This window comes from Chelonus insularis, unplaced genomic scaffold, assembly GCF_013357705.1.
Source record: "Chelonus insularis isolate UGA/USDA-ARS -01 unplaced genomic scaffold, ASM1335770v1 contig_89_pilon, whole genome shotgun sequence".
Taxonomy (NCBI): domain Eukaryota; kingdom Metazoa; phylum Arthropoda; class Insecta; order Hymenoptera; family Braconidae; genus Chelonus; species Chelonus insularis.
In genome coordinates, this window is record NW_023276777.1 from 214,543 (window position 1) to 226,661 (window position 12,119).

General features: G+C 31.1%; 1 protein-coding gene across 6 annotated transcripts in view; it reads left to right on the forward strand.

Annotated features, from left to right (window-relative positions):
• Nucleotides 1-10,602, forward strand: part of Imp (IGF-II mRNA-binding protein) — an 81,360-nt gene extending 70,758 nt beyond the window's left edge. For 4 of the 6 annotated variants that reach the window (XM_035091909.1, XM_035091906.1, XM_035091907.1 and 1 more), the window contains 6 exons: nucleotides 4,642-4,818; nucleotides 5,446-5,826; nucleotides 5,916-6,168; nucleotides 6,248-6,604; nucleotides 7,292-7,543; nucleotides 7,642-10,602. In XM_035091909.1, the coding sequence (XP_034947800.1) occupies nucleotides 4,642-4,818; nucleotides 5,446-5,826; nucleotides 5,916-6,168; nucleotides 6,248-6,604; nucleotides 7,292-7,543; nucleotides 7,642-7,944 (1,723 nt within the window). In that variant the 3' untranslated portion in view covers nucleotides 7,945-10,602. The remainder of the gene's footprint in view (nucleotides 1-4,641; nucleotides 4,819-5,445; nucleotides 5,827-5,915; nucleotides 6,169-6,247; nucleotides 6,605-7,291; nucleotides 7,544-7,641) is intronic. The other 2 variants (XM_035091908.1, XM_035091911.1) reach the window with 1 other exon arrangement.
• The last annotated feature ends 1,517 nt before the right edge of the window (nucleotides 10,603-12,119 follow it).

Sequence of the window (12,119 nt, forward strand, 5' to 3'; positions counted from 1 at the left end):
TGTAGACTATTGTGACTATTTTTTAAACATTTTTAAGTGCACTAAAAATGACTACAATGTTCATCAAATGGATGACGTCATTTCGAAACACTCTAAAGGCATGGAAATAAAACACTTCCGAATTTGAGATTTGCAGTGTTACAATCTAATTCTTAGAACAAACTAGAAGGATATAGGTGCACTGCGTGCGCTCAGCATCGTATTATATACGTAAATAAGAAAAATGAATTTTATTTTTAAATTAAAAATCTCTCCCGCTATTACTTCTAGCAACCAATCAACATCCGAATAAAACGATATAACGACATTATGACGATAACCGGCCATGCCTTTTTTCAAGAAAGGAAGAGAGAATATTCCTCCATAGAGTAAACTAAATCTTCATCTTATAATTTAACAAAAAATTTCTCTTACCATAAAAAAGTTTTTTAATTTCCAATTTCACTATCCAACATCATCCCTGATATACCAAACATTTAATCAGAATATAATCCCAAAATTATTTTCCTTCAAGAACTAACTAATTACCAATAGTATTAAATTTAATTTCCGGTATAAAATTGGGCATTTTTAGTCTTTTCTTTCTTTCATTAAATTCCACAAAGCAATGAATAATTCATTAATAAACTAATAAAAGAATACAAATAATAAAATAAAGTTGGAATAAAAATTTTAATTGTTTTAAACGGAGAGAAAGAATTTTTTTTATAGATACGATAGGGATCACGATGAAAGCATAGTGAGAAAGAATAGTGATAAAATATGACTTGACTATTATAGCTGAGTATTATGCGTGACTTGCCCGCATAACGATATTCGATAACTCCGATAACCGGACGCGTTGACTACACGACCGGGTGTACGAACTGGGCAACCATTCTCTGAGTTGTCGACCTCGACGTTTAAGCGACAGATAGACAAAGCTAATGTTAAATAGAAGAAAGATAAAATGTCAGATATAACGTGAGAAACTATGAGTGTCTGACAAGTCTTCTTCATATCTCCCAAATAATATATTCAAACAATGCAATATTTATCGAGCAAAAATTTTAGTTATCACAAATAGTTGCGGTAAATATCAACATTATTAAAATTAAACATAGAATGTTTATTTTAACTTCGAACTTTAGCTTTTTTTGTGTTAATACTGCTTCAACTTCCGCGTTCAAAAGAAAAAAAGACACATTAGTTGCAACGGCTACCATATATAGCAGCGAAGATAAGAATTTATGTAAGGGAAAAAATATAGGACGGAACATATCGTGATACTTGGGCTTGTTAATTATGCTAGTGGATAAAAATATCAATTATACAACTCGATACTTGAACATATAAAATTATTTTATTTTAATAAAATCACTCTGAACATGCGAATCATTCTAATCCATGTTTACAAGTCATTGACTTTTTTATACCACTTAGCACACTCAATAACTACCGTCTAACTTGATATACGGTTCATTCGAATAATTAAAAAAAATATATATATATGTATATATAGTAATTCATGTATTAATTGACAAACGACTGAATTTGTTGTTAGTAACGCTTGACTGATTTGCTTATGTTTAGTATTTGACTAAGACTATTCTGGACCAGTCATCTTTCTCAATCTATCATAATTTATTCATCTTTAATAAATATTTTAATTGGTTTTATTAAATATTTAATTTTCCTTTCGTTATGTTTTACAATTTATATCGACATTTTTCTCAAAAGTTTTTCCCTCACTAAATTGAATATTTAGAATATTTTTTTTTTAAATTGTCATTCGATCAAAGTTAAAAAATAACTAAAATAAAAAAATTTTACTTTTACATGAACAGTTCAATTAAAAAACAGAAGTGTTAGAGGTGCTTTTCAGTAGGTATTATGTCTAGGTAGTATGAAAATATGTTTTTAAAAAATATTATTATAATAGTAATAATGACTCAATCAATTTTTCACCATGAGTTCATATGCATAATAATTACAATAATACATTCAGCAGCATAATTAAAGGGTGATTATTTCTATGAACATATGCTATTAAAAATGAATAGCTTTAATGAGAGAATTGGAATAAAAAAAGCATATAAATTAGATGTAGGCTCATTAGATTAATTTGAATATTACTATTAATTACAAACGACGACTTTTAATGTTTATCCGTACAGTAAGAAAAAAAAAATGTATGGCTATGCAAAAGGGTAGTTTTCGTATGGTATGTAGTATGAAAGCTCGGCCAGACGCCGGCGCTTAAGGTTGAGTGCAGTGGCAAGCTCCTTTATATTCGCGCCACACCGTTAAGTTTCTCCGTACGCACGGCTGCCCGCCAAGCACACACACGTTACTTTCCCTTTTCAAAATCGATTTTAGCAACGCCGCGAGCGTCTGACGACGCGACACCAAACGACCACAGACTTCTTTTTCGCATACACCACCATCTCAGTATCTTAATTTATTATTTCTAATTATAATTCATTTATTTATTATATTTTATCTCCAACTACCGACCTTTAATTAACTCTCAAACAAAGTTCTATATTTTCAACTTTACTTAGAACAAAAATTTTTAATTTCATTTGCAAGTCATTGCGTTGTCAAGAGCGGCTTTTATTCAAATATAAAATCGCTCAATTAAAAAAGTACCATAGAAGGACTTGAAAAAAAGGGCTGAAAAGTCTAGCGTAGTGGAAGAGCCAAAAAGAGCCAGAATTAGTAATATCAATGGTAGTAGATTCAGTATCTGCGTACTGTATACTCCCTATCTAACTCACGGGTGCCGTTGAAAATCCCTAAAAGCACGCAAAACAAAGGATCTTTTTTCATACAGCATTGGTTTATCCTCATCCACCCCTTCGAAGCATTTCGTTAGCTATCAAACTATCCTTTTTCCTGTTTTATGTATTGAGTTCTTTTCACCAAAATTTATCAATCTAATCAGCTACTATCTGTTTAATCAATAGATTATTTTAAATATTTCATTTTTTATATTTTCACGTTCTACTATACTAATTGAAGGATTTAATACCATTTTCGAATGAAGATCAATATCAAAATGAGATCATTTGATTCGAAGAATGTTAGAAATATGAATAATATGGACAATGCCATCAATTAATATTGATGAATGTTCGTCCTATAAAAATAGTGTTAACCGTTAACCATATTGAATCATTTCTTAGAGAAAAAGGCAATAATATCTCTTTATAAATTTTTAAGAGATATTTATTATCACTATGAAAAGCCTATAAGGATAAACGTCAATTCTTAATGACTAATACTCTACTAAGTCATCATGTGTAGTGAATACATAAAATTTTACTGACAATAGTTAATTGTAAAAAAAAAAAAATGATCCCATATAATTACTTTACATTGTGAGGAGTTCAAGAAAAAGTAATATAATTAAATGCAAAACTTGTTGCACAAGCCTTGATTCTAACATATAGAAAATACTAAAGTCAAACAAATACGATAATTATGACAACAAACATAAATTAGCATACAATTTTAAATATAGAAACAAAAATCATTATTGTTATTTTTTACGAATGATTTCAAAAAACAATTTGCACAATTTTCACTTTTTTGCAATATTTATTATTCGTTAATTAAGTATTGAAATTCGCTTAAAGAATACAAAATCACATCACTCTATAAAAGCACAAAACAAAGGATAAAATGTATACAAGTGAAACTGATAATATAATAGTAATGAATAATAATGAATGTCATGGACATTGACCTGGTTGATAATTACCCATTTATCATATAATTTATTATAATGGTAATAATTTATTAAAAAAAGTATCTAAATTACTGAGAAATAATTCAAGGGCTTAACAAAAAGTGTGTCGTACATGACCGTGACAGTGATCGTGTTGAATTGCAACGTAGCAAGTAGAAAAATCGATACGTACGAAAGTGAAAGCCTCTCCATCACCCTTCCAGAATGGCCTGAAATTCCTCCTGCCCTTCTTATTCTCCTTACACTCTGCATCGTTCTCCTTCCATTCATTCATGTCACAGTAAGAGGGTAAAGTGGTCTCTTATATGAAAGTCATTTTTTCTTTTTTCCCCGAAAAAAAGGGAGGCATTGAAATGAAACAGAAAAATATTTATCATTGTTACGAATAATTCCAACTGCTCTACTGTTTCAATATACTTTTTTGGAATATTAATGCTTAGATAATAGTGGTGTGTGGGTGTGTTGTGTGATCATCTGGGTTTATCTTCTCTTTTTGACTTCAGCAAATATACAACTTCTCTCACAAGATTTTCTTCTTAATGTTCTTACTCTATTTATACAGATATTATTTATACTTTTTCACGCTCAACTTGGCAACATCATCAGGTCGTGCGTGGGCTCGGCGACCTTTTGTTAAAAGCCCCCATTTATCTTTCTTCCCACCCGAAATATAATTATGAACAGGCAGTCTCTTTCAACAAGACGAGCTTATTGACTCATTGGCATGTCATTTTTGTGCTAAACGACTTGGAGTCGAGAATTCTTATTTCTACCTAACGTAATCTTCACTTATATTTGCTGTCAGACTCACTCACTTCTAAAAGACATCAGTTCAAATTTTATTAATTGAATAAACTATTATTTGATTAATAAAATTATGTATAATAATGATCAATTTTTTGTGTTAGCAGTGGCTCCGGGGCAAAAGTCTTGATCACCAACGTGCCAATTCACGCCAGATTAGAAGACGTCGAGCTCCTGTTTTCGACATACGGACAGGTGCAAAACGTCGAAAAATTATCTACTCGCGAACCCAATACCCAGACGCTACTCATTAGCTATGAGACGCAAGAGCTAGCACAGCAGTGAGTCGAAATTTTTACTCTTATTTTCCTAAATATAATCTCACTAACATCTTGCAAGCAAGTTATTTGCAAAGTTTATACATAAATCATCTCATTTTCACTCATTTTATTCTAATGTCGTTCTCAGATTTAACCGTAATACTTAAGTATTTAAGTATGAAAGTCTGATGATTGATCATATAATGTGATCCTCTTATCTTATAGAATTTACAAACTCACTGATTTAGCAGCGTATATTTGTAAAATTCACCATTCAGATATAATTCATTCGAATTTATTAAGATATTTGTAATAAACATCCAAGTTGGAGACATTGAAGAACATTTAACAAACTCAAGTACATCAAATATGCTTCAGCATGATTATAATTGAGATTAATTTATGTTTTGTAATTATTTAGTTATTTTATTTTTATTTAAATTATTAAGTTATATTCAGTTTATGTATTTTATGATAATATCGCTTTTAAAGCTGTAAAGCTAAAGCAAAGATTTCAATTGAGAAGAAAATTTAATAAATTGCAGATAAGTTCCTTCGTACATGCTCTATAAATCATACTACAAATACTCTATTGTTGAATAAATTCCAATTACCAAGTGTGAAATACAATCTTGATGATTTATTTAGGGCTGTGAACCAGTTGAATGGCTACGAGATCGACGGGATTCCGATAAAAGTGGAAATGTCGAGTGCAGAAAGCCGACGAAGAGGACGTAGTCAGCGCAGTGGAGTTGCTTTCTCTGGTCTACCGGGATCTGGTCGTCAGACGGACTTTCCTTTACGCATCTTGGTGCAGTCGGATATGGTGGGTGCTATCATTGGTCGTCAGGGTTCCACCATTCGTCAAATTACGCAGATGACACGAGCTAGAGTCGATGTCCATCGCAAAGACAATGTTGGTTCCGTCGAGAAAGCAATCACCATTTATGGTAATCCAGAAAACTGCACGAATGCATGTAAAAAAATATTGGAGGTCATGCAACAAGAAGCCAACAACACTAATAAAGGGTTTGTACTAGTTACTTTGATTATTAAATCAATCAGGATTCTTAATAGAAAGATGATTAATTTAATTATTTGTAATGTTGTTTATTTAGGGAAATTATATTAAAAATTCTCGCGCATAACAACTTGATTGGCCGTATAATCGGCAAAGGCGGTAACACAATCAAAAGAATAATGATGGATACTGACACAAAGATCACGGTCAGCAGTATAAATGACATCAACAGCTTCAATTTGGAGCGAATTATCACGGTCAAGGGCAGTATTGACAACATGAGCAAAGCTGAAGCGATGATCTCTAGCAAACTTCGTCAAAGCTATGAAAATGACCTCCAAGCAATGGCTGTAAATATTTATTCAAACTATTTATCATCTATTATCAATATTTCTTCATCACTAAATAAATATTTCTTATTCATTGTAGCCACAAAGTGTAATGTTCCCGGGTCTCCATCCAATGGCAATGATGTCAACAGCTGGAATGGGCTATAGTTCCCGTGGACCAGGTCTTTATGGTTCTGGACCTGCACCTTATCCTTATCAAGGAAGTCTACCAACACAACAAGGAGCGCCAGCTAGTGATACTCCTGAAACAACTTTCTTGTACATTCCTAACAACAGTGTAGGTGCTATTATTGGAACCAAGGGATCACATATTAGAAATATTATCAGATTTTCTGGTGCTAGTGTGAAAATTGCTCCTTTAGAGCAAGAGAAACCTGCTGATCAGCAAACTGAGAGGAAAGTTACGATTGTCGGATCGCCAGAGTCTCAATGGAAGGTTAGTATCTGTTTAAAACTTAGTTGTATTCAACTTCTTACAAATGTTTCGATAGCTCTAGTGTCAAGGTGATGGCCTGCGATACCTGAGTTCGTGGGTTCGAATCCAACTCAACACTAATTTCAGTTGTCTTGAGTTTTTTCATTTGAATCCTTGAACAAATTGAAATTGAGCAGAATTATTTAGCTCTTATAGAGAAACCTGTCAGTTTGGGGTGATGACGTATGCAGGCATTACCTTGATTCGATCAGGAAGATTAAATGAAGTGGATTACCGTGGTCAGTTTCGTATTTATAATTGCAATTCTGACCCCCGTACCGCTCCAACAAATTTTTTTTTCTTTAAAATCAATTAATAATGCTTTGATAACCGTCAATTATGCAGTAATGAACAAAATTTTCAAATTATAAAAATATGAAAATTATTTATTTAACAAAGGGTAAAAGATCAAAGAAATTGTTATCTTATAATTATTATCGTTATCGTATTAACTTAATTTAAAAAACTCTTTAGATACTTGGGTAATTTTATTTATAATTATTTAATTGTTTTGTATATTATAACATTTAAATTATTCCGGTATAAATATTTGTTATTAAAAAAAATAGAATATTTTAAAATTTTCGTACATTTTGTTAAATCTTAGACATAATTACATGATTTAATTCAATATTGAACTTATTCTAGGCACAATATTTAATCTTCGAAAAAATGCGTGAAGAAGGTTTCGTATCTGGAACCGAAGACATCAGATTGACAATTGAAATCTTAGTACCAAGTGCTCAAGTTGGTCGTATCATTGGTAAAGGTGGTCAGAACGTGAGAGAACTTCAGCGAGTGACTGGAAGTGTAATTAAACTTTCAGAGCAGCAAACAACACCACCACCAGCTGATGAAGAAACTACTGTCCACATTATTGGGCCTTTCTTCTCAGTTCAAGTAAGTTAGATGAGTTTATCGATCACTACTCTTTAAAATAAATTATAAATAATTTACTCCATTATCTGACATTAAATAATAACAAATAAAATTTTTAGTCGGCACAACGAAGAATTAGAGCGATGGTCCTTCAATCTGGTGCTCCAGGAAGTGGAACCACTGGTACTGGCATACGCGCAGGACGTGGAAGTAGCCAGGAAGGTGGTGTGCGTTCCCGAAGAGATGGAAGTGCTACGTCTCAACAAGGTAGTACAGCGTCTCAACCTCAACAACAATCACAGCCTCAGCAACCTCAACAACAGCAGCAGCAACAACAACAACAAGCTTCTCAGCCACAAATGAGTTCTTCACCATCCAGTCAACAACAACAACAACAGCAGCAGCCTCAGCAGAATCAGTAACGTTGATGAAACTTGACCAGATGCCAACCAACGCCTCATAGAATTCCGTTTCAATCGGCCGCGTTGGTCTTGTAACTCTCGTATGACTCGTGTGAATTATTAATTCGATCGAGAGCGCGGATAAAATCTCAATATTATGATGTGATTGGTTATAATAGCGTGAGTTTGGTGAATTTTCGGTATTTTTATTCGAAATATAAATCATGTTTTTTTATCAAGCTCACGTGTGTGAAATGTTTTATTGATCCAAGTTGATCAGATTGTAAATGTATTACGAGATGGCTCTGGAAGTCATCATTCGTGTGAATTATAGTAATATTGAGATTATATCAAGATAGTTTTCGTTAAAGAGTTTATGCATGAATTTAATAGGGAAATGACTTTTCTTAGCATAAACATCTTGATGATCAATCTTGTATAATTCACTATTAACGAAAATCGTTTATTATTGATTATAGGTAAATAGAGTTCTCGTTTGAAAGTAGTTTACTGTGTCATGAACCAGAATAAATCGTACAGTTAAAGTGCTAGTGCGATTTTAGTTACAATGTCAAACTGATTATGCTGATGAAACGTGAAGAATGATGATAAAAAACACACACAACCTTATTACCTCATTCATTACGATTAAAGATTTAATATGATAGAGCAGAGTGAAATGAGAAATGATAAACCAACTAATCTAAAGTCTACCTAATATTAAAGTTATGATAATATACAGAGAAGTTAAGTAACGATTACGCAGTTATGTTATACCTGTTACTACTAATATTGCTACCGCTATTATTATTACGACTCCTATCAATACTGTTTTTATTCTGTGAAAACAGAAAGAAAAACAGTTTGTTTTACATTTGTTTTTTTTTACTGATAAATACAGAGAAGTTAAATACTGCAGTTTTGTTAGCCATTTAAAAATTAATAACATTGTGGTGACTTAAGAGAAACAAAACATATGCATTTGAATAATTTACAAAAAGACACAACATTCGCAGATTAAATATTAAATAATGAGCTCAGGAGCTATCAGCCCATTTGCACCGTAATACCAAAGAAACGATTATGATTTTTTTCGTATTATAAGTGGAGTAAAACGTGCTATTTGTGCACGTACTGGGCTCAACAATATTAAAGAAAATAAAATAATAACAAGGAAAGCCGTAAGTTCCATGAAAGAGCTAAGAATGAGACTGCTCTACAATTTAAGAACTTAATAAGTAGTTAAACACGTTTGTTTAAAATACTGTGACAACAGTAATTTCAACAGACTTGATTTAATTGATGAGTTTAAGTGTTAAGTTCAATGGAACGAATGAGAGTGATGATTATGATGAAAAAAAAGGAAATTATAAGGGTATGAAGATAATTAGAAAGAGCCACGAAACATTTTCAGGGATTTTTACTTTACCATGAATGTAGTAATGTGTGAGTGTGCGTGTGTTGACTGATTGATAACTATTAATTGATAAGTAATTGATTAATTCCTGCTGAAAATGATATGAGGCGTAGAAAAGAAGGTTAAAAATTATAATTAACAATTAATGATGAGGAAGATGAGCGAAAGTTTCGTGTGTTATGGTGTCTCACTATTCTACGATCATTTTCATAGTATTTCAAGGTGACGTGCACTGGAAAATTTTCATTAACAAAACATAAATCTATGATCCGGTATTAGAATACAGGAATCCATGCATTTCAAGCACGGAGACTCAAACTAAAATTTACATGATTATGAAAGAGAATTCTTATTTCGAGATTTTATCTCGATCGGGTGATTTATTAAAAGTAAATTTTGAAAATCACCAGTTATCGGACTGACCCTCTTGTCGTGTTAAATAAAATGCTAGGCTCCCAAAATGGGCAGGCAAAGCCTATCGAAACTTTATTCAACAAAAAAATAATGCAAATGATTTTCAAAGGACTTTGTGATCATTATTTTTCTGTTGAATCGGTTTGTATTTTTAAACACGACCATAATTTCTTTACTAACGGTAATACGTTTAAAATCAAGCCTACAGAAAAGGAAAATCTATCGAGACATGGATATCGTTAGATTTCATAAAAACAACAAATTAAATCTTCTGTATTTTAAAATGAATATAGAAGATGTCCTTGTGGTTTAGGCAAATCAAGTACAAAGATACATGAGTTAAAGAGAGTTAATATAAATCAATGTTTACGTATAATCGGTCAAATTTCAAAAGTATGTACATTCGATTGAAATTTCGAGGAATTGCGATATTTATAAGCTCAAGAGATGGTTGTAGTGAGTTTATTATGTTTAAAAAAAAACAAAACTCATGAAAACATTATCTGTATACGGTTTTCCTCGAGAAAAGAATATGAGCGGATGATAGAAGACGAGCTAAAAATGTTTTTTTTTTATTTAAAAAAAGTAAGAGCGTAATTTTGAAGAGAGAAAATTGACAAATTAAAAAATGAAAAAAAAATACAAAAAAAAAATAAGAGTATAAGTTTATTTTTGATACATTGTTGGAGGAGATCTAAGTAATTCTTTTTTTCGATTTTTTTGTTAGATGTTTTAATAACTTAATGAATTTTAACGATATTAAGAAGTAACAAAGAGTTGAGGATAAGAAAAAAATTAAATTTTTAATATAAAATGTGGAATGAGTAAAAAAAATTGTTTAATATTTATGTAGAAACAAGGCAGAGTAATTTCGTGAGTGAGACATTTAAAGACGAAAAATAGAAGTAAATGAAACAAAGAATTTTTTACGCAGTTTTTTATACTGCAATTAAAGGAAAAGGAGTTTATAGACGAGTAAATTGTATAATATATCTAATATATTTCAAAATACCATGGTGGTCGAGTCGCAGGGAGATCGTCACACCAGGAAAACGTTATAAGAACATTGGAATATTTTTGCACGCAGTTTTATGTGATGCTTTAAATTCTAATGATCTTGTTTTATACGGCCTCCCGCTTCAACCACTTCTGGATTATTTATTAAACATAATTATTAACAACAACAAAAAAATAGTAATAATAATTAAAATAGTTGATGAAAAAAGTGCCAAGAGATTAATTCACTGAATTACAATGCAATTATTCAACTCAGATTAACTAAAAAAAAAATTCACTTTGATAGTAAAAATAAAATGCTCCTCTTTCCAGATTTAAAATAAGAAAATTGAACAAAATTTAACGTAAATTCACTTTTTAACATAATTTTTTCTATTTTTCTTTGATAAAAGAAACTTTTTATCACGAAAAAACTTGATATTACTCTTTTTTTACATTTTTATCAAATCAAATTTCAACTCTAAGACTTAACATAACACTCACGATTCGACAAAACCATGTAGCGTTTGATCGAAAAAATTTATTCATTGCTCAGTTATTGAAAAAACAAAAAATAACAAGAATTTTCTCATTATTGTTATTACTATTAATTTCACTATATTGCTCGCTCACAGTTCTGAAGCTCTCAGCAGAAATAATGCAAGAAATAAAATAAATATCTGACAGTCATAAAAAAATTTAAGAACACACAGACCAAAAAAAATAGTAATCATCATTACGTAGAAGACAAGAGAAGAAAAAGAAATTCAAAACTAATTGAAAGAAAACATCACAAGCAGAAACTTATTAAAAATAAAAATGGAGATACCATTTATGTCGATTTTAAATACATTTAGTCAGCCATAATCACATCCATAGCATCAACACTTACAAAAGCTGAGGCTAAAGGTAACGATGCCAGGAGTGGTGAGAGACAAGGAAAATATTAATAAAAAGTAATAATAATATTAATAATAATTAATAAATAAAAAAATAAAAAATACAAAAAAAGCGCAAACATTGCATAAATTAGCGCATGTGAGACCCGCTCGCACACTCGGGGAGATGAAATGTACAAATCAAACAAAGTAAGAAAGAAACAAAGTAAAAAAAAAAAATGCAGAGAAATTATTAATATAATAATGATAACTTAAAGATTTTAAAGTTATAAATTATTAAGTGTGGTTGAGAATGTCAGAATAAAATAAACGAGAGAGGGAGAGAAAGGGATTGAGAGATATGATAATTGATAAGGATACCACGGACAAATGTACAAAATCGAGTAATCGCTAAATCTTAAATGTTAGTATCTAAAGTATTTAATCGCGCAGAGATTGTAATTGTGTGTTACTCAGAAGAGATATAATCA